Here is a 24,000-nt window from a genome sequence, read left to right as displayed (position 1 = left end):
GGATTTGTGGAAGGAGATGGACCCAGGAGCAGAGGTATTTAACAAAAAGAGTCTTAACTAGACAAAACCGAAATACTAAAAGGAGTGGAAAAACTGGAAAGAAAAGAAAAAGAGGATAAAAACACAAGGAAGCTTACAAGAGGCTCAGGAGATCAGGAAAGGGCAGGACAGGAACATCAAAGAACCAGAACAAGAGCAGCAAGAACAATCCGACAAGGACAAAGGGAAGGACAGAGGCTTATATACACAGAGGGAAGGCAGGGGCAATTAAACACAGGTGTAACACATGAAGACTGGGGAAGACAATCACTGACAGGAAGTGAAGACAGAAACAACACTCAAGGAACAGAGACTACAAAATAAAGCAGGAAACATAAACAGAGAGTGCAAACATGAAAACAACTCAAACATAAACAACAGAGATCTACCAGATAAACTGAAAACACTTACAGAATTTGGCCTGACAAATACAACCTAAATTGCCAGACTGTTACACAATCAATGTTTGTCCGTTTCTGACTTCAATCAGAAGGCCAAATACATCAGGATTGTGGCCATAAAGGGAAGAATGCAGTCAGCAACAATACTGGATAGACTTTCATCTCACTGATTGAAGCTGATTGGTCATTACATTACATTTCATTTAGGTGACACTTTTATCCAAAGCGACCTCCAATAAGTGCATTCAACCATCAGGGTACAGACCCAGAATAACAACAATCATGGAAGTAAATTAGCTTAAAAAAAACAAAATACATTTTTATTACATTTTTATCACCTTTAACGGATAGGCCAGAGAGCCTGTAAAAGGGGGAAAGAGAGAGAGAGTGGGGGAGAACATGCATCCATGGCCGCAAGTCGGAAGCGACACAGGCCTCCTCCGGTTGAGGCCCTGCTTCTCAGTGTAGCTCCTCTTTGCTACTCTGATCTCCTTGCCAAGTGTGTTTCTGGCCTGGTTGTACAATTCATTAATTGAGTTTCTTGAGCGATTCAGACCACTCACGTTAACAATCACGAATTATCCCACAAACCCAAAAATATTTTCTTGCTCGATTTCATGCATCATGTGAAACTTTATGCATGATATAAATATGAATTATTAAATAGCTATTAGACAAATTGACTTTTTAAGGATCAATTGAAGACAATGCACTGAGAAATTTATTTTAAACTGATTTCAAGTATCACAATGACAACTCAGTGTAATAAACAGAGCAACACAAATAGAGTATGTAGCCTTTATTTTCTTCATGTATATACTGTATAGGGACAGACATGAGTATTGAACACTCACTATTACATATAGTAGAATTTATTGGCTAATCAACATTTTTTAGATGGACATCCTTGAAAATGTAATATGCATAACACAATAAATACATAGAAAAATGGTAATAGGGCTTGGAAATCAAGACGTTTGCTTGTGAATACTTCAACCACTGCATAGATAAGCATACTCTCTATATTAGCTGTTTTTCTGAGATAAGCAATTTTTTATTTTTGTTTACTCAGTAAAATTAGGTCCTGCTCTCAACTTATTAATGTGTGTCCTCTGTATGCAGCTGCACCTTCACAACAAGTAGAAGTTGTCTATTCTATTCGGTTCAAAAAATATTCAACAATCTTAATTTGACTAATAAATCAAGTCGATCAAAACAAATTATTTTTGTACAGTCCCTAAGCTAATTTTTAAATAACAAAAGCAATTTAAAAACAAAGCATTTTATGTTTATTTTTCACCTGGATAATATACTTGATAAAAGTATACAAATTGAAAATAATAAAACAAAATACACATTCTATCAGTTTTTTTTTATCTCAGAAAAACAGTTAAAAAAGACAAGACAACTTTTCTCTAAATCTTTTACAGTGAACATAATATAAAGAATACAACATTTTAATAAATAATTATGACATACTAACGGTACTTTAAATCCCCAAATTACATTGTTAGAGTAATTGGATTATTTTAAAATGTATTAGATCATAATTATCAGTAAGGTACATATGTATAATTTTAAGGTAGGGTTAATAATATAATACACTTGTTGTAAAATTCGGCTAATATCTCCTCATGGCCCACTAGCTCTATATTTTGTTTGTGCTCATAAAAATGATTAAATACACAGCCCTGGATTTTATTATTATTAACCCTATTATTTTGGAAATAAATAAAGCTAGGGCCCATACTATGACGCGATCAAGATCAACCAACCTGGGATGTTTTGTTGCACTACTGCTTTTACTCACAGCCCCTTAGGGGCGACATATCCTGCATAAGTAGGTTTGAGTGTTTCAATTAAATTTTATTTGTATAGCGTAGAATCGAAACACAGAATCAGACCATACATTATTATAGGCAAACACAACAGTTCCCACAACTAGCAAACGGTTGCCAACTGTGGAAGGAAAGAAAACTCCCGTTTAATGGGAAGAAACCTCTGGCAGAAACAGACTCAGTGTGGACGGCGATCTGCCCCGACTGGTTAGGGTGAGCAGAGAAAAATGGAAAGAGAGGAGAGGTGGGTGGAAAAGAGGGGAGAGAAGAGAGTGAGGTGGTGGGGAGACCAGCAACAGTTGTGTAACAGTCAAGCTCCATATGACTGGTTGTTACAGTGGAAATAATAATAGAGATAATTAATGATGTTATTAAGACCTTGGCGTGCTGACACCCAATACAATATACAGTTCTGAGGAGCAACAAGGATTCTGGCCTGGTCATGGAAAAGTGTACGGGGGTTAGTTCCATACCTATGCATAAATATTGGTGAAAGCATTGGATGCTGTGGATTTTGTAATGCATATGACCATGATACCCTCTCTGGAAGAATAACCTTTGTGTGAAAAATGCTTATGAGAAAGTTAATTAATTTGATTATCTGTGTACTATCAACACATTTTTAAGTAGAATTTTATTCGATTTTATTAATCAATTCCACATTACATGATTCAACTTTGCTGCTAATTTGTCATTTCCCACATGTACACCCTAAGATGCTGCCCATCAGCTGTTGTTGTTTAGTTATTCTCGAGCTTCATTTAAATCTATATACTGACTGAAACTATCATTTTAAAAGAAGCACATATTTAACATTCATTAAATGGGTGTGGCTGACTGCAGGCTATTCCAGCATTGACCTGATAGAGGGGGTGGGCATGTACCATGTTGTCCTTAATGATACTTTCCACCTTTTATTTTGTTACAGTTAAGTTGTACCATCCACCATGTCATTTCCGCTGTAGGTCTAACTGTGCTGCAGTGCTGTGTCGACAATGTCTACTGCATAATAATGTCAGGTTCGATATTAAAGAGCAGGTCATCATTATCCCTCCTGACTTCCAGTAGCAAGGCTGTCTCCTCATGCAGCGCCCCCTGCAGGTCAGCTGTTGTCATCATTGGTCTGCCATTTAGTTTCACAATAATGTCACCGTCTCGGATACCACCTCTGGAGACAGTGAAGAATGAAGAGATGGCCATTAATCATTTGACGCTAGAAATGACTGACAGGCGCTGTACGATATCTGTTTGATCGAAGAATGAAGAAATTAAACTTACTTCTGTGCAGGTGAGTGTGGAACGACCTCATGGACATAAATCCCACTGGTAACATCAGGGAAATCTGGTTTCTGCTGTTTTAGCTCTTCAGTTAACCTGGAAAACCCACAAACACAAACACAGAGACACACACACACCCACACACAGACACACACATGGTCCATTATCTAACCCCAAACTTTTTTTTAAATGTTACTTTGTTAATTCAGAGTACAGGATGTGTATGAATATGAATCAATAATGTATATTCTTATCTAACCCTTATTTAACCAAGGAATTCTCACTAAGGTTTATTGTCCTGATCTAGACAGGTGGCAAAAACAATATCGCAGTTTTATGAGGCTAGAAAGAAACAGAAATGAATATGTAATTTTTCTTTATACATTTGAAAGGTCTTGACCGTCTATGTAAAGTGCCTTGAGATAATGTTTATTTTGATTTGACGCTAAACAAATAAAATTGAAATGAATTTGAATTTTTTACCATTTTAAATGTAACTGCCAAAGGATGTTGGAAGATTGAGCAATTAGCTTCTTTACTCAGTTTTACTGATAAGTATGTTAGCACGTGCAAGGTCATTGCATCTCCAAGGGCAAGCAGACAGACAGATTTTAGCCAGTTTTATTTACACAAATGCAACTAAATAATATCTGAAAGACTTCAAGATTATTTATATAAATTCACTATGCAAATGCGAAGGACTATTTGATGACCGTACATTGAATAAATCCCAGTTGGTTCAACTTTTGCTGCAACACAATGTGATGTCATCTGGCAAGGCACTGCAGGGGCCAGTCACATACATGCAAGCACAATTCTTTGGGGATTACTTTCTATTGTGAGACTCAAGATGCAGTTGCTGCCGTAAGTATATTACAATCCAGTGTTCTGTGTTTTGCTGTGTATTTCCCATTTAAACAAAAATGTATCATGAGTTCAGACTTACGCTGGTGTGATTGTCAGCATCCTGATTCCAATGAAACGCTTCTTCTTTACGCTTACATCTGAAAGAAACTTAATTTAGTTGATTTCTATTTAGAAGGATACACACATGTCTTAACCATCAATCTCAGACTCACCCTTGTTATGCTTGTCGAGGGAATCATTAAGAAAGCGAGTGATCCTGTCAGAGGGAATGGCAAATGAGATTCCGGCTGCAACTTTCAGGGTGTTGATGCCAATCACTTCCCCATCCTCAAATAAACAAATGTGGTTAAATAAAAGTGAGAATACAATTAATAAACATTTTATAAGTTTGCCTGTCATTAATAACATGAGTTTAAGAGCCTGTTTCTGGCCAGGGCCAAACCACTGCTTATGCAAATACTGCTGTCATGCAATTTGTGTTGTAGTTTTTACAAGAATTGAGAAGAGAGAAGTATTCTACTGCAAACATGAAATCCTTTAGGTAGAGAACTTACCAAATTGACAAGAGGTCCGCCGGAATTCCCGTACTGGGAGGGAAAACAAAATACAAACAGTTATGTAAAAAAAATCTATTTAATATTTTGAGATTACATGTTTTCAACCTTCTTACATTGATAATAGCATCTGTCTGGATGTAGTCCATGTCAGAGTCCGGCAGGCCCAGCTCCTTGCCATCTCTCTGTGCAGTGCTGACGATGCCAGTGGTGACAGTGTTCTGGAGGGCAAAGGGGCTGCCAATCGCAACCACAAACTCTCCTGGCCTCAAATCTGCACTGTGGCCCAGAAACAACACAGGCAGCTTTGTCTAGAGGTATGGAATAAACAGATAAAGTGGGCCAGGGTAAGACATCTCTGTGGTAGGGTATAGTAGAAGACAATTAAAGTTATTTATAAAGCGTCAAATCATATTATAAGTTATTTCAAGGCACTTTTTATACAAAGCAGGTTTGGCTCAGTATACAATTTTGAGGGATCAAACATTCCCTCATGAGCAAGAACTTTGCATCAGTAGCAAGAATAATGTCCCTTTCAACAGGAAAAAACAATTAGCAGTCATAAGAAGTTTGGGGAGAGTGAGAAAGAGAGGCAGGGAGAGCATGTCCAAGCAACAGGTGGGGATATAACCCTCATAATAAGGAGACTGAAAAAATGATTAGTGGATCCAATACACTGACAGCAAGCCCAAAAGCCCAACCAGTCAGAAATACACTAACTGTACGCCTGCACCAGCAGTCTCATTCAAAGATCCAGTGCCTGGGGAGAGAGCCTTCAAAAAAAGCCAAACCCTGAACATTCATTACGTCCCCCTGTTTCCCTCTTTTTGCCGACATTACAAATTTAACTTGGGGTTTTCTTGTCGCAAGCTGTGCTTGTCTCCGGTGCGTTCATCTCCTCCGGTGCGCTCTACTCCCTCTCCGTTCCCCGGCTGCTCTGTTGTGGGACAGCTTGTACTGAGAGACTCACCACTGCCTATTCGCCATCTTCTATCCCTAATGCCAGCGCCCTGAAAGCCCATGACAGACCAGATACAGCGCTGACCAACTGCCTGGTTTGCCCGAGTATGTCCATTATTTTATTTTAAACTGAAGAACTACATCTACCACACTATGGTTGTTTGGCTTCGCCAACCAGTGCAGTTTCCCTGTACATATTTGCGTTGACAATCTAAAATTCATGGCAAATGACCTAAAGTTCATTTAAACAGAAATGCTGTGAGATATCCTACTTGTTTATTGTTCAGCAGATCTGTCCAATATTCATAGCTGGTTGAATACATTTTTGCCATTTGAAAATCAATGTGATACAGCTGAATCAAGTGTCAGGTTATAAATGGATGATATAGACATTTCCTGTTTGATGAATGATGTGAACTCACCTGTGAGTTGATTTTGATGGTAGCAATGTCAGATTTCTTGTCCATGTCTTTGATGCTGGCTTCATATACGTCACCATTATGCATCTGGACCTGAAAGAAAGAATGGAAGAATCACAGATTAACCATACAACACAGTAAAGAATTAGCTTGATCTATTTCTAAAATATAACCTTGATCAATAAACTTTTTAAAGGGATGGGTTACCCAAAAATTATAATAGCTGAAGAAGTGGGATTTGAGGGCCTTTTTGAATTATAACAGTGTCGGGGCATTTTTGATGTGGGGTGGTAATGAGATCTACAGGGAGGGGGCAGTGACTGAAAGCACCCTGTTTCCCCCATTTCGGCACTTGTTCTGAACTTGAAGGAGGTTGGCATCAGCATATCTGAGGTGTCAGGTGGGGGTGTGCTGGTGGAGGAGGTCGGAGAGGTAAGGGGGAGCCAGGTTGTACATCCTCCTGCATCAGAAATGATGTATTTAGATATATGTGTGGGTCTTGACCGCTTTTTTCACAAAATGGATATAGGGTGCCCCCTTGAAAACTTCAAGGAGTTAAGCCGATGTACCGAAGAGATTTTGATTACCTGCGTCCCTCAATAACAACTTCATATGTCAGAAAGGCAATTGCATCTGCTAAAAATTTACCGTTTTAACAATTTTCTGACCTTGGTTGAGGTGGATATGAAATACCCACTATGAAAATTACAACAAAAGATAAAACATGTATCTCCTGTTGTCAGTAGGTGTTGACTTTATCTGAATATTGATATATAGATCAAATGTGATGGTTGGGGCATATACTTCCTGATAGCAGAGAAATAATCTCTTAGGGGCATTCAATATTATTATATTAAATAAATTCAGTTCAAGGTTAGAATAAGTCAAGTTTAGGTCAAGCTGTATAATATACAGTAAGTGGACAATACAACACTGATGTGATCCCTTTGTAAAATAAGCAGTTCAGCTCTTTGGGAAATACACTTTCCCTGAGAGATGCAGTGACTGTGTGCATCCTCATTACTGTAAGGTTGACCATATTTATTAACCACACCACAACGTAAACCCCTAAACTAACCTAGATAAATTGATATTCTTATTCTAGCACATGAAAACTGTTAATTTCGTCAATGCAAACAAAGGGCTTATTTTTCAAATTTGTTCAAATCTGTGTTAGTGAGCACCTCACCTTTGCCAAGATAATCTGTACACCTTTAAGGAGTGATATATAATAATAATAATTATAACAATAATAATAATATTTTTATAGCACATTTCAATGCAAGTAACAACGTGCTTTTCTACAAACAATACAAAATCTGAGTAAGGAAATAATAATAATAAAGATACAAATAATAAAAGTCATAGACATCATACGATAAAAGATAAAACAGGTAACGGATTCTGCTGGTCTAATCTCTTCTGGCAGATTGTTCCAAAGTGTAGGGGCCCTATAAAAAGTTGCTGTTTATAAAGCTTTATATTTTGTATGACAAACCATCACATAGTGATTGGTTTATTGATTGTGGGATGTGGAATATTGGTTCACCCACTGATCATCTGCTGTCTGGGTGGCTGATCTCCCAGGATGAACTGCTAAAGTCCCTGAAATGACGTTGGAGGTGGCTTATGGCAGTGACATGAACATTCAGTTCACAGGCAACAGCTCTGGTCGACATTCCTGCAGTTTTCATGCCAAATGCAAGCTCTCTCTAAAATGTGTGGCATCTGTGGCATGAAAGAACTGCATATTTTAGAGAGGCTATAATAATGATCTTTGGATGGATCATCTTAGCAAAGGTGACGGCTCACATTTTTTTGTGTGTACAAAATTTGAGAGAAATAAGCTTTTATTGTTCACAGAAGAATTCATAACTGAAAAATATTTTTGGTATGTGTATATCAAACCCTAATGCCTCACGTCTGTACTAATCTAAGTATGATTAAATATGGTGTGGCGGTGTCTTTAGAACTTCGTGGAATCATTCTTTGCTTCTTAAATGTTCTTCTCAGATTCTGTGATTTCTGTGTGACCACACGGCACTGAAGTCTAATGTGCTTTTATGGGCATTGACGGGGCATTTTACTTATGCTAATTAGATATTACTGGAACGCGCTTTCAATTTACGTAGATATGGCATTTATCAATATAAGAACACAGGTACGAATTCTGAAGTTTAAGAACGTGTCATGATTCTGCCGTAGAGTTTTCTTCGAAATTGTTTTAAGAGCTAATTTAGGAAAATTCTTAAGAAGATATTGTTGAATGAGGCCCATTAATACCAGGATATCCTATTCATGTTTACATTTAATCTCAGACAAAACTAAAGTCACTGTACTTGGCCCTAAATATCTCAGAGAAATATATTCTGACCATTTAGCTATTCTGGACGGCATGAGCTTGGCCCCAGGCACTAGAAGAGGAGATCATATTACTCCTTTTTTAGCTTCTCTGCATTTGCTCCCTGTAAAATTCGGTAAAAAAAAGGATCCCTGTAGAAAAACTGGATTTTGTACCTTGATATGTTGTTGACCGGATACTGGAGTAGTGCTGGAGACTACATGGGCATTAGTCACAATAAGTCCATTGTCTGCCATCACAAATCCAGATCCACTAGACAGAGGGATGTTGCGACCAAAGAGAGGATGCCTGGTGTGTGAGGAAAGCATGAATAAGTTTAGTTGAACTGGATTGGAGAGATGATTTCAGAATTTTTTTAGTCCTGCTATCTTAATATCAAAGCTTGGGATAAAAGAAAAGGTTATATTTCATATTTTAAGAAGCTTTTTCGAGAGAATAATTTGTTATTTCAAGAATTATTCAATTAATCTACCTAAGTGAGGGCGAAATATGATTGAAGATCATTTAAAGAATGGATTTTTCCTTTCAAATTCGACTGACTTGACATAAAGCATACATTTCTACATTAATCTGGATATGGCTTGTATGAGTGGGCGCCACTTAAATAAGCTAAGGTATCCAAATGATAGACTAAACATATTGTATGTCGTCCCTTAAAAAAATACTATTTATTGAACCTAAAGCAGTTGTTTTTCATGAATTCAAAAAGTTGACATTTCATGTCGCATGTTTCACCCCGGCATAACCACTGCTAACACAAAAATGCACACAAACAAACAGTGAATACCTGAGAAAGAGCTCGATGTGGACCACAGCAGGAGCGATTTTCTCCACTACATCAGCTATGAAGTTGAACTTGTAACGAGGACTGGCGGCATGTGAAGGATCTATACTAGCAAGAAGAATTATACATTTTAATAATCAGTCAACATGAGCCATAGGTGGCTGTGGCCAGGGGCGGTTCTGGCTAATTGGAGGCCCTGGGCAAAGAACAATTTTGAGGCCCCCCCCCCCCCCCCCCCCCAAAAAAAAAAAACTATTTTGACTGTGTGTGTGTGTGTGTGTGTGTGTGTGTGTGAGAGAGAGAGAGAGGAAGAGAGAGAGAGAGCGAGAAAGAGAAAGAGAGAGAAAGTGAGTAAATAAGTGTGTGTGAAATGGAGACTTGTGTGTGTGTGAGTGTGTGTGAGAAAGGGAGACATATGAGTGAGTGAGTTAGTGTTTGTGTCATACTAACCCAGGGGTAGTCAACCTTTACTATTGAAAGAGCCATTTTGCCCCCTCTTCCCCCAAATTAAATCTGTCTGGAGCCAAACAAATATTTGATAACACAGGTTATAAAGTTATATATATAGTTATACAATATATATAAAAACTATAGTTTGTTGCATTTATTAAATTATAGAACGACAATAAAAAAACTGTTTAACTGCTATTTTAACCTGTTACAAAAAGGAAAACACCAAACTCTTATGAAGAGGAGAACATAATACATGTGTAAGCCTACTTTGAAATAAATGAAACACAGAACTATGCTTTTTTTGCTAATCTCCAGCTTGGTACTTTTCAGCAGATGCTGTGTGCTCGCTCTGGAAATGTCTTTCAACATGACATTTCTTATTGTTTGCTAATTCCTCGCCACATATCAAGCATACAGGTAAACCTGCATCGTTGGCAGTGAAGGCAAATTAATCTGTCCACGCAGAATTAAACTCTCTATTTACCTCCCAGACATTTCTTTTGGGGGATTTGTCCCTGGTTAGTTTACCGAGGCCGGGGGTCGGACACTATAGATTAGCGACCTGCAGGAAAGAGCGCCAGGAGCAGAGCACCAGCTGCAGCGCTGATCTCTGATCAGCTGTGACCAGAGAAACTCTGTGTTTTCACTGTTTCCACTGATAAGAAGCAGCCGGTAAGTCACTGAGCGGCTGCTTCACGTGTACGAGCTCTGATCTCACTGAGTCTCTCTGAGTGAGCGGGGGCGGGGGGCGGAGCCCCGGGGCATGTGTGTGTGTTCGCTATCTGGGAGCACGCACCCACGCATTCACCCGCTCCTGGTATTTCATGACGGCCTGATACGATGATGATTTAAAAAATGAACGTGAACATGACGTTCACTCACGTTCATTATATGACAACTTATTCGTTAAGTTCACCGTTGGCGAAAAATATGCGCAACATGCATAACACTGTACAGGGAGCCACTGCAGAGGGGCTCCGGAGCCGCATGTTGCCGACCCCTGCACTAACCAAACACACACAAAAAAAAAATCATCTGGCCCGCGAAGCGGTTTTCTATTATCTATCATATCACTGTGTGGGGATTGGGCAACTGCAGGCACCCCTGCTTGATGCTGTGTGAGAAGGGGGAAGGGGAGGGGGCGAGGGGGACAGTTCACCTCTGGGTCTCCCAAATGCAGTGATTCTCAAACTGTGTCGCGCGCCCCAACTGCGGTAGGGGATATGTGAGGAGGAACTAATGTTTTGAGTCAAAACTTTTGACGTCCGCATCTATTTAACGGTGGAACTGTAAACAAATCGTTCTTTCGTCGTAGGCAGGGGTCGGCAACCCGCGGCTCTACAGCGGCTACATGTACAGTGTTGTGCGGGCGAGTGTGTGTGTGTGTGTCCCCAGACATCACACACACACAGGCCCCGGGACTCCGCCCTCTCACATTCGCTCAGAGACACACATTGAGATCAGAGCTCGTTCCTGTTAAGCAGCCGGTCAGTAACAAACAAGACACGGTGTTCAAAAACCAAGTTGAAAAGAAAGTATGATGACGCCTGTCTTGCTATCGGCTTCATATTGAATGAAGGAGGACTTGAGGAGTGATTTATTTGAAAAATAAAGAAAAAAATCATAAATACGACGAGGCCCCCTGGTGGCCGAGGCCCTGGGCAACTGCCCGACTTGCCCAATGGGACGCGCCGTGCCTGGCTGTGGCTCAGGGGATCGACTGATTGTCCTCTAACCAGCAGGTCGTGGTTCGATCCTAGTCATCCCCACTTCAGCATGCCTTGGGCAAGATACTGAACCTCCTTGTCCCACATTGTTCCGTCTCATAGAGAAAGTGCTGCATATGGATGCACTGTGTAAATGGAAAACATATGTACTGTAAAGCCTTGAGTGCTCATCAAGACTAGAAAAGCACTATATTAACACAGACAATTAAATTTTCAAAGGCCAAGAATAACGCATGTTATAATCATAAACTTAATTAGGCATGAATAACTTTATGACTAAAGTGAAGTGTAAATATGGATCTAAAGGACGCGTGATAGTTTTATGATCCACATTAGTACACACAGCACAGACTAGACATAAACTGACCATTTTAGGCATAAAGGCTGCGTTGTGTTTCCAAATCATTCGTAAATTCCCTGGGGGAAACTGAACGCATGAAGGGTGCACAGATTTTAGGCCAAAGCCAGAGCTAAAACACTGTCTACAGAAAAAAAGTGTTTCAAGTCTGCATCCTCTGCCAGTGGGTGCTTGCTAGCCTCCAAAACCCATATGACAGGCAGTGATGTGTACCGAATTCATATTAAATGTGGAAATTACCTTTGAAGACACTGTGAAGTTACGGACAAGACAGTTCCCTTTGAAGTTTTCATCAGAACTGATTTCTGTCATTTGGTGTAATTTTCCTTTCTGGGGTTTCTTGTTACACTGTTATACATCCTTTTTCCTCTGCTTACTAGCTTTGCATATAGAGTTCCTTTTAACTTGCCATATTAATTTACATGAGAAGATGAAATTCAAAAGGTAATTGAGATTAGTAGTTTTTTCAAACCTCAAAGGATGAGGGCCTGATCTACTAAAGGTTTGTGAGTGTAAAACATGTGCAAACTTGATTTCAATATGCAAATAATTTATCTATATGGATAAGATGCAAATAATTTCATTTAGCACACACATTGTTATTTACAAAGCCTGGAAAAAATTTGACGTAGTTTAAAAGATGGGTACTGCCTGGTGTGCGCTCTGTGTGCACTACAATTGCCCGAGTGTCGTGCCTTATCACAGTCCACATGACCTGTAAGGTTCCATGACCATTTACTTTAGTTCGGTCCTCACTAAACTTTTATTTTGTTGTACATGATCTAATAGTCCATTACACAACATTATATAGCTAAAATCGCTACAGACCAGATGTCGTCAATTCAGGCGATTATGACTTCACTCATCATTTTAGAATCAAAATGCCCAAATTCATGGAATACTTAAAATATTAATGTTTTATATTCATAATTTTCACGGGAGTATGTTATCAAATAATGGGTCATGTCTGCTTTACATGTTGTTCAACTTGCACCTTCCCTCTAACCAATGTTAGTTAGTGACCTAAAATATTATCAATATTACGTCTGCACAATGTATTTAAAATTGACAACGAGATCAACAGGGCGCAATATACGTATTGCAAAAGACTGCTTGAACGTTGCGTTGTGATGGCTGAAGGGGGAGAGACGAGCATGTCTATTATTTGGAAATATTTTGGATAAAAGAGAGATGATGTGTTACCAACACAGGTACTATGCAAGTCATGCTGACCACTTGTGGCAACCACCAGAGTAAACATGACTAATCTCAATAGCCACCTACAACACAGCCACAAAGATCTATATGAAATATTCCCTAAATCCAGCATAAGCAAAAACAGAAAAACTAACATTAAGTTAAACAGACATCCAATTATTAAGAGTTTCACAAGTGTAACTCATTATTAGAAAAACATGAAAGGAAGTGGCGCTCCAACTTGTGTTGAAAGCAACAGCTGTCTACTACTCCACATTAATAGGAGAAAATAAAACAACCCCAGGTTTCTCTTCAGCACTGTGGCCAGGCTGACAGAGAGTCACACCTCCACTGAACCCAGTATTCCTCGATCCCTGAATAACAATATCTATATGAGCTTCTTTATTGATGAGATTCTGAGAAATAAAATGTACCGTCTCCTGCCCTCAGTTGACGTGAATACACCATCAAGCACAGAAATCTCAAGAACAGCTGAGAATCCTACCAATGATTTAGACGCAGATGATTTTTGCACAGAGTTGGTGGAACATTTCTCCCATGGCTAGAAAGAGAATGTGAACTGAAAAACACACAGCAGGAGCACAGCCTCCCGGATCATTCACTCGTCACAGAATGCCCAACCAGGTTGGGCTCCTCTCCGCAGACAAATATTCTGGGTATTTGATTCCCACTTGGCAGGATCTGAATGTACTTGAGAATGTAAAACAGGCATTACAGCCTCTGCAAGAATTTACAGATGCTCTTTCAGGGAGAGTTGTGTGAGTGTTTCCTCCGTGAAACCAATCCTTCATCTGATGAAGACATCAGTTCTTAAAGAGAAGGAAGAAGACAGTGATTTACAAAATCCTCTAATGTGAAAATCCTGGACAACATTTACACTAAGTATGACAACCCTGCAACCAAAGAACGTCATGCCTTGCACATGGATCCCAGATTCAAAGTGAGCGAAAAGATGGCAGACATAAAGACCAGGGTAATGTGACAAATGTAAGCTGCAGCAGAGGAAGCTAATTAGTTCATAATATTTATTTGACACAAGGGCTGTTGATAAAATATTTCACATACACAAATCAGATATTGCAAGATCTTGAATGGAACATAACTGATTATGCAGCGCAAAATGAATAATGACGTTTTTTCCTGCTGTATTATTCTATCTGTTCTAGTAGAGAAGCCCCACTGACCCAGATGCCCAGAGCATGGATCCATCCAGTGCCTCTCTGAAGAAATAAATCACTGTGCAGCTGGAGCAAGCTGTGGAAGCCGAACTGTACAGCTTAGTGCCCCCCACCGTAGACAATGAGGCAGACCCTCTGGCTTGGTGCTAACTCCACCAGGTCAGCTTCCCACAGCAGAGTAAACTAGCCAGGAACTATTTCTGAATAGCTGCAAGTAGTATACCCTCAGAGAGGCTTTTTATGACATAAGGAAATGTTGTAACATGCCAAGGCACATGTTTAAAACTTAGCAAAGTAAAGGCATGCTCTCACAGGTGTGCTCTCACAATTTGGCAGCCAAGCACACTTTACTCCACTTAAATCCCCCCCCTCCCTTCATACTGCAACACTCTCATACCCCAACTAATTTCTGGGCAGAGACATTTTAGACCAGAAATGGGCAAAGTACGGCCCGTTGGGCTTTTTAATCCGGCCTGCCAAACTTGTCCAAATATAAAAAATAAAAAAAAAAAAAAAAAAAACTTAAATGGCACTTAGCACTTTGTAGTTTAGCTTTATTTCTGAAGAAATTGTACTTTCTTGCTTCTTGTTGTTCTGGGTTTGTACCCTCGGGGTTGAATGTACTTATTGTAAGTCGCTTTGGATAAATGCTTCAGCTAAATTAAATTTGACCGTGAGTGTGGTCTATAGGGCTCGAAAGGGCACATGATCTCCCTTCACTTTTTCGCTTTGCCCTGTGAGCCCTTATGTAAAATGAGCGGATCAAGGAAACGAAAAGTGGACAATGAGTGCCGAGTGTTTAACACCGAGTGGACAACAAAATACATTTTCACTGAAGTCCAATCGAAGGCTGCATACCTGATTTGCCGAGAAACTGTCGCAGTTTTCAAGGAGTATAACATCAGCCGTCAATTTGCTACGAAGCATGCTAGCTACGCTAGCAAGCAGTCAAGAACGGGCGGCTACGGCTCAGAGGATGGCGGCTAATTTACAGACTCAGCAAAAAAATTTCACCGACAAACTGCGATTCAAGAGTCAACTACCAAAGCAAGTTTTTTGGTGGCATTCGAAATAGCAAAGGCTAGCAAGAGTTTCTCCAAAGGCGAGTTTTTGTTAAATTGCATTGCAAATAAATGCTTTGCTACTTGTTAAAGGCCAAATCCTTCATGTAATGATTTTTCCAAGTCATTTATATCAGTTAACAAAAACACTCCATCCATTTGGTCCTGGCCCGGTTTGCCCACCCCTGTTTTAGACAATACTGAGACATAGCAGTTGGATTTAAATTATTATTTTTACATTTATTTAAAACTTGTTCCAGGTAGTAAGCAATGTTTTTAGCAGAACATGTTTTAATGGGGGCATTAAGATGTTCGGCTAAAGTGATCAAGAAACTGCATGCAGTACAGCTATCTTGGTTCATTGACAAAAGCATGTTGTGGGAATGTAAATACTGCCTTACATTTTTGTTTTCAGTGTCTGCATAGGCTAATCACTGTTTGGGTTCTATGTTAGCAGTGGACCCAAATCAGAGAGACATTAACACTATATACTTAAAGGGGACATATTATGCCCATTTCACCACAGTTGATATGGCTCCTTGGGGTCTTAATGAAATGTCTGTAACATTTTTTGGTCAAAAAACCACAAGGATCATTTAAAACAGCACTGTTTTTACCCTGTCTAAAACAGCCTTCCTCAGATTGACCTGTTTTGAGTGCCCCCCCCCCCCCCCCTCACACCGCCCCTGCTCTCACCAACAACCCATCCCCCTTCTTACTGCCCCGCCCCCGACACACACACGCACACACACACACACACACGCACACACACACACACACACACACACATCTTAAATCTCCCCTTAGCATATTTAAGGTTGTTAAAATAATTTTAAGTCACTGTCCTGCACATATATTTTTGTATCTGTTTGTTGTGTTTCTTCATTGAAGCTACAATTTTCTAAATACTACATCTTCTGATAAAGATGTACATTATTTCAATACATGCATTAGATATGTGTGTATACACTATAATTGTATGTGTATATTTCTTCATACAGGGCATATATTCTGAGCGCACACACGCAAACACATCCAGTTTCACGTCTTAAATCTCCCCTTAGCATATTTAGGGTTGTTAAAATCATTTTAAGTCACTGTCCTACACATATATTTCTGTATCTGTTTGTTGTGTTTCTTCATTGAAGCTACAATTTTCAAACTACTACACCTTCTGATAAAGATGTACATTATTTAAATACATGCATTAGATATGTGTGTATACACTATATAGTTGTATGTGTATATTTATTCATAGAGGGCATATATTCGGAGCGCACACACACACACGGATCGTGGAGGGGCTACAGCTCTTGAGGCTAACACTGCTGCAACTTTTTTTGCGGCGAAATGCACTTAAAACCCCGGGTTTGAGTTTATTGAGCAACGGAGGTGGCAACGAGCTAATGGTGACCGGCACTGGTGCGTGCAGCTCGGGGTGCGTGGAGCAAATCTGTACGGGCCACAAAAGTTATAAGGCGCAGCTCTCTCCCCCCCCCCCCCCCCCCTCCTCCTCTGCTTCGCCCTCCGGGCATCACAGGAGAGGTTGTCCGCTGAGCGAGCGCCAAAGCACGGGTACAATGCAGCCGGAGACCGGGACTGCAGTAAAGTGAGCCGTCATCTGGGAAGCCAGCCGCCACTCGGGTTTTTGTTGCGCGTCTACCAGTGCCTCATACGGTAAAGCGGTAAAGCCGTTTCACCCAACCATGCTGTTTCACTGTAAAGCCACAAGTAGACGCGCAAAAAAACACGTTCCGGTGCTATTTTCTAACAAAGCTCGACAAACAGCTGTTTTAAGTTATACCTGCTGTTTCAACCAGGCGACACACACAGAAGCAACGACTCGGGTTAGCCTCCCGGTCAGGGTTCCACATGCAATACTGCTGTAAATACGTTCACAAGCAGCCATTCCAGAAAGTGATGCAACTTTAAACACAAACTAATAGCCAACTAGCGTTAGCCCGCTGCTGTTGACCGTAGCGGGACACACACAGAGGACACACAGGCTGGAGATGTGTCACTGATCGATAATGATCAATGATGAAAATGAGACATATACTCCTGATCAAAATCTTAAGACCAGTTAAAAAATTGCATGAATTTGCATTTTGCACTGTTGGATCTTAGGAAGGTTCTAAGTAGAGCTTCAAAATGCAAAAAGAAGAAATGGGAACAAGAGACCAAAAGTTGTGAGCAGACAATTTATTGAAAACAACAATTTAACTCAAATAGGCTGTTCATCAGCTGATCAAAAGTTTAAGACCACAGCCTTTAAAAGCCAAAATCTGTGCAAAAATTTGGATTCCATGTCATTTCCTGTCAAGTAATCACACTGTGAAGATCTCTTGATGGCAAAGGCAAAAAAATTCACCGTCTTTGAACGTGGTAGGATTGTTGAACTGCATAAACAAGGCCTCTCACAACGTGCCATCGCTGCTGAGGTTGGACACAGTAAGACAGTCATTTTGCATTTCTTAAAAGATCCTCAGGGTTATGGAACAAAAAAATCAAGTGGTAGACCCAAAAAAATCTCATCGGCGCTGAGCCGGAGGATCCGAATGGCTGTCCGTCAAGACACGGGACGATCCTCGTCCCAAATTAAGGCCATTACTGGTGCTGACTGCAGCCCAATAACCATCAGACGGTATCTGCGAAGGAAGGGCTTCAAAAACAAGAAACGTCTTCAAAGGCCACGTCTCCTTCAACGCCACAAAATTGCCCGTTTAGACTTTGCAAGGGAGCACCAAACCTGGGACATTCAAAGGTGGAAGAAAGTTTTATTCTCTGACGAGAAAAAATTTAACCTTGATGGTCCTGATGGCTTCCAACGTTACTGGCATGACAAGGAGATGCCACCTGAGATGTTTTCTACGCGGCACAGTGGAGGGGGCGCCATCATGATCTGGGGTGCTTTTTCCTTCAATGGAACAATGGAGCTCCAGGATGTGCAGGGGCGTCAAACAGCAGCTGGCTATGTGGAGATGTTGCAGCGGGCATCCCTCATGACTGAGGGCCCTCGTCTGTGTGGTAACGACTGGGTTTTTCAGCAGGACAACGCTCCAATTCACAATGCCCGTCTGACCAAGACTTTTTTCCAGGAGAATAACATCACTCTTTTGGACCATCCTGCGTGTTCCCCTGATCTTAATCCAATTGAGAACATTTGGGGATGGATGGCAAGGGAAGTTTACAAAAATGGACTTCAGTTCCAGACAGTGGATGCCCTTCGTGAAGCCATCTTCACCCCTTGGCGCAACATTCGCACTAGCCTTTTGGAAACACTTGCATCAAGCATGCCAAAACAAATTTTTGAAGTGATCAACAATAATGGTGGAGCTACTCATTACTGAGTCAGTTTTTGACACTTTAATTTCTGTTTTAGGAGGTTTTTTTTTTTTTTTTGAGCTGCGGTCTTAAACTTTTGTTCAGCTGATGAACAGCCTACTTCAGTTAAATTGTTGTTTTCAATAAATTGCCTGCTCACAACTTTTGGGCTCTTGTTCCCATTTCTTCTTTTTGCATTTTGAAACTCTACTTAGAACCTTCCTAAGATTCAACAGTGCAAAATGCAAATTCATGCAATTTTTTAACTGGTCTTAAGATTTTGATCAGGAGTGTACCTTGCTGACGTGGGGAACCCTGAGCCGTTGAGACGTGTCCTGCTCTCAGGTGTGTGAAGTCAGCGGTAGCATCGCCAGCCTCGCAGTGAGCCGAGCAGCCGGCTGCCGCTGCCGACAACGCTGGCCGGCAAGCCGGGCACTGATTGCTATGAGGCTAACGCCACCTAGCTTACATGTCACCGTCAATTACCAAAACAAAACAACAGCTTTTCTAGTTGAAGAAACTCACTACAACACGAGACACGCACCGTCAATGCTCCCCTGTCCGTGGGGGGATCAGTCAGGCGGCTGCTGCCAACCGTAAACAAACAGCGATAGGTCCACCAAAAGCGAGCAGCAGACATGGGTCCAGCAGCCCAACATCAACTAACGAGCCCGAGCTGAGGAGGGGGCTTTGACATGTGACATACCCCGACCGCAGGCTCTGCTTCTCGGCCAGATCTCCCCTGCTTCCCGGTTGGGCTGCCACATGCAATACTGCTGTAAAAACGTGCACAAGCAGCCATTTGAAGCAACTTTAAACACAAACTAACAGCAAGCTAGCGTTAGCTCCCTGCTGCTAACCGTAAACAAACAGCGATAGGTCCACCAGAAGTGAGCCGCAGACATGGGTCCAGCAACCTGACATCCCCTAACGAGCCCGAGCTGAGGAGGGGGCTTTGGCATGTCACTTACCCCGACCGCAGGCTCTGCTTCTCGGCCAGATCTCCACCTCTCATCCCGCTCACCGGCTGGTTAGTGTCCCTCCTCGGCTAGCTTCCCAGCTTACACCCACAGCCTCGAGCTGAGGAGGGTGCTGTGGCTCGTAACGTAACCCGGTCTCCTCCTCCACCAGAAGGGGGGGGGGGGGGGCTATGCCATGTAGACCGACTGTGACGTCAATTCTGGTCGTATTCCCATTCAACGCACTCTATCGTATAGTTTCTTACATAGAGGAACCACAACAAATCAAGGGAGTTGTTTTTTTCCAGAGTTTTTGGGACGGTAGACATGCCAGATACCCACATTAACGTGTATGAGCACTACAAAAGTGGATTTTTCATAATATGTCCCCTTTAAGTATCTTTTTTGTCATATCGCCATGGCAAAATTCAACATTATCGCATATTGCATGTTTTCATAATATCGTGCAGCCCCAATCTCTATTAGGTTATGTCAAAGCTTTAGTATTTTGGTAAATCGATGGTATTTATATACCCCATTTCTTGTCTTACCAACCACTCAAAATGATTTACAGTACATTTCACATTTATACACAACCAGCAATTTGTGGTTCAGTATCTTGCCCAAGGATACTGCAGCATGCGGACTGGAGGATCTGGGGATCGAACCCCCACCGAACCAATACCTCTTATATGTAGACCATTGAAAAAACTCATAGAGCAGTTTATTAAGGCAGGGGCGCAGGGCCCAACTGTCTACTGGCGATTCAACATGATTTTGAGGGAAAACAGGATTTAATGACAGTAACAGTAGACAGGTTATTTTCCAACCTTAGAACCAACACTTGAGAAAACCATCTCACCACAATGTTCATTTTTATAGCTGCTCTGGACGTTAAGATTTTTTCACATGATCATATATATATATATATATATATATATATGTCTGTGTGTGTGTACCTGTGTGTGTCCATCTGTCAGACCTCAGTGTCAGTAAAAAAATGAAACTGCACACATTGGAATTACACTCACACACATATATTTTTTAACTTCATTCCACCAGTGGGAAACATCAGTAATCTTTATTTTACTTAACTGACATGAAGCTGCATGAGTGCAATAGACACAAAAATATGTTTTTTGATTGTAGGCTGCTATGAATACAAGTTTGCACAGAAAACTTTCACTCTGAAGAAACAGAAGAATTTCCCAACATGAAATTAATGCCAAACACTGAACTTGTGTTTTTTGATCTAATTTTTAACTCTTCAACTTTTTTCGTTTTAAAGCTTTTTTTATCAGATGTCTTATACACAATGTCACTAATTTGACCTTTCGGTATCAAGGAAAGGTAAAAGACAGCTGAGAAGGTCGGTGGGTTTGTATTGGAAAGAGCCTTGTTTCTACAAAGTGTCCTGCACTTCTTACAGACCATAGTTGAACAAAATCGTACCTATGCTGGCGTCACACGCTCCACGCAGGACTTGGGTGATGCCGGAGAGTCCCAGCTGCACGGCCTTCCTGCTGCTCGTCCTCAGATGGCAAACATTAACATAGGTCTTCCCGTCGCTGCCGCAAACTCCGTGGCTCAACTTGCACTGACAGACTCCGTGGGAGAAACGCTTGCTCGCCTTGTGTTTACACTGCAGTCCGTCCCCACACGGCAGATCGTCCCGGCGGCCGCACGGCTCTCCTTCCCCCAGAGCGCACACCAGGCAGCAGCTGCAGCGGTCCAGCACGTAGCCGTTGGGGCAGCTAGGGCCCGGACAGGTATTCACATCGCATCGGGTTGGACATGTTGCATTCGGCTCGGCGCCGGCTGACTGCTTGAGGTAAAAGAACACAGCTGTATACACGAGGATCAGCATTTTAAAAACGGAGTATGCGGGGCTGACACTAACACTGATACTTTGAAACTAAAGAGAATAGTGGATGTTTTTACACATCCGCACTAATCATACTTTCTTTTTTGTTTGTATAGAGGGATGGAAATCCACACACAAAACAGTTGTCTCCTAAACACTGCATAAAGACATGAGAATACTTTATCCTAAGCTCGGACGGTTAACGGTGAAACGCATTCCCACGCGCAATGACGCGTCCAGCTAAGACATTTATCCAGTTGCGGGTTGGGTTGAGAGTGGCAGCTGGAGTTGGAAAAGTTTTCCGTGTTTCCTCTGTCCAGTTTGAGAACACTTCCACTCTGGCAGTAAAATCTTTGCCGGCTGGACAGAGAGGGGGAGGAGACGTGAGGAGCAGCTCCCTTCTGGAGGCGTTGCGAAGAAGATTCCACTCCAATGATGGGAACGTGTTGTCCTGAACGACCACAGAGTCCCACTCTGCACCCCTGTTTATGCACCAACTTGGTAAAATATGTGCGGGTGTCGTAATTTATTTAATAAAATTGCATTTATGTTTTATAGTATTTTATTGAGGATCTAAATTGTGTGGATATTCTAATCCTTTATACAGGACCGAGGGGTATACCACTCGAACCATTCTGAGGACAATGGTGTGTCCATAGCATCGTCAATTAAGTGTCAAGTTAGAATAGATAGCTTGATACTATTATTAGAATTGATTACTAATCCCATGATCCAACATTTCCTCATTAAAATATTTTAGACATTTAGGGAAATCCTTGAGCAGTTGAACTAATGATAAGTGTGTGGTCAAACAGGTGTATAATCCTAAAAGTAAGGTATCATTACGGCCCAAATGCAGTCCAGCATTGACTTGTAGCAGAATTAAAATGTCCTTTTTAGTTCAGATATGTTTTGCCCGTTAAAGTGTGAAAGGGTGTGAGAGAGTAGTTAGTATAAAATTTGTATTGAAGTCTAAACATACGCGATATAACCTAACCCATCTCACTCAAATTAGACTTCAATTTACTTAAATACTGAACTACTCCATTCATCTTTAGTCTTAGTAGCAACAGTGTCACACCAAAATAAAAAAACTCAGCTCAAAGAGAAGTAGCTGGGATTGGCCTGTTTGGAGACAAGCAGGGCAAATTGTCAGAACAGTGGTCACCGTATCTTATATAAGTCTCTCCTGCTGGTTGTTAGGTACCTGCATGAACATTGGTCTCACACAGCTCCAGCTACAAACTTGGGCCAGTAACACCCTACTTATCGGACATCTTACACTCTCTCACATCACCTCATATCTCGTGGTAAACACAGACCACAGCTGCTTGCCATCTGACTGCTGATGTACATTTTTGTTTTCTGCAAATACCTAGTCTGTGTTCTTAATACAAATAATAATGTTCAGAGTTGTCAAGAGATTGTTATTGCTGTTGTTCTGGACAATCAAGAGAGAATAGACCTCACACAGATAGCCTCAACCCTTTCCCCAATCTCTGGGCCACTTAATGAAATACAAATTTACAAAAATAAAACTATGCACTGGTGTCAGGGCCGGCAGAATGGCAGGCGTGAACCCAAAAGCAACGACAATGAGGCAGAGTGGGAATAAGCAATGTTCGTGGTTTATTGGAATGAGCAGGGGTCAGATACCAGGTAGTCAGTCTGATGCAAACAAATCCAATAGGGAGCAGGCCGGAGATAATCCAGAGTAGACAGAGCAGAGGTCAGGAGCCAGGTTATCAGTCCAAAGCAAACAAAACCGACAAGGAGCATGCAGAAGAGGAATCCAGGGGAAAAGCAGACAGGTCACGGTGGAGATCAGGCAGGCAAGGAAGGAATCAGGAGGTAAATGCTGGAAGGACTAGGCACAAACACACTAAACGATCTGGCAGAGGACAAGGGGAACAGGCATGCAGATATAGAGGGAAGACTAATGAGGGAATGGAAGACAGGTGCGTCTGTGGGTGGAGCCGGTGAAGGGATCAGAGGAATGAGGACGGTGCAGAGCAGGAGGGGAGTGGCAGAGTTCTGAAAAGAGAAAAGAATTAGTAAACAAAACTTAACAGACAAACTGAAAATATTAATAAGAAGGCGAATTCGTGACAACTGGAACTTATCTGCCTTTTTTTGCAAGTATGTTGTTCAAAAGATTAATTGTAAGCTATAAAGAACCAGATACAGGTAGAACATTGAAAATGACTAAATATTATGGAGCTTTAAATGAAAATAAATTGTAATTTTTTATTATACAACTATAGAATTGAAGTTAACATAATAACAGATTATTTTGGAAAGCATGTCAGTCAGCGTGCAACGTGTGCTTTTGAGTGTCGTAGATTCTGTTCTTTCC

At 41.1% G+C, this 24,000-nt stretch overlaps 1 protein-coding gene across 1 annotated transcript; it reads right to left on the bottom strand.

The window, feature by feature from the left end:
- Window positions 1–1,240: 1,240 nt before the first annotated feature.
- Window positions 1,241–22,002, bottom strand: htra3b (HtrA serine peptidase 3b). Its single transcript, XM_053415809.1, has 10 exons — window positions 21,233–22,002; window positions 9,506–9,605; window positions 8,874–9,006; window positions 6,360–6,449; window positions 5,094–5,288; window positions 4,978–5,010; window positions 4,636–4,750; window positions 4,503–4,560; window positions 3,557–3,652; window positions 1,241–3,446 (listed from the first exon to the last, which is right to left on the bottom strand). Exons 1-10 carry the CDS (start codon window positions 21,645–21,647, stop codon window positions 3,278–3,280), a joined length of 1,404 nt encoding a protein of 467 aa, XP_053271784.1. The 5' UTR covers window positions 21,648–22,002; the 3' UTR covers window positions 1,241–3,277.
- Between the last annotated feature and the right edge of the window lie 1,998 nt (window positions 22,003–24,000).

Source organism: Pleuronectes platessa, chromosome 23 (assembly GCF_947347685.1).
Source record: "Pleuronectes platessa chromosome 23, fPlePla1.1, whole genome shotgun sequence".
Classification (NCBI taxonomy): domain Eukaryota; kingdom Metazoa; phylum Chordata; class Actinopteri; order Pleuronectiformes; family Pleuronectidae; genus Pleuronectes; species Pleuronectes platessa.
Note: the sequence above shows the minus strand (reverse complement) of the source record. Positions and strands in the feature narration are given on the sequence as shown.

Excerpts from the sequence above, each read along its gene's own strand:
- htra3b (XM_053415809.1), bottom strand. The coding sequence starts at position 21,647 with ATGCTGATCCTCGTGTATACAGCTGTGTTCTTTTACCTCAAGCAGTCA. Across the intron at positions 4,751-4,977 it reads GCGGACCTCTTGTCAATTTG|GATGGGGAAGTGATTGGCAT; the intron begins GTAAGTTCTCTA and ends TGTTTATTTGAG. Across the intron at positions 4,561-4,635 it reads CCTCGACAAGCATAACAAGG|ATGTAAGCGTAAAGAAGAAG; the intron begins GTGAGTCTGAGA and ends AGTTTCTTTCAG.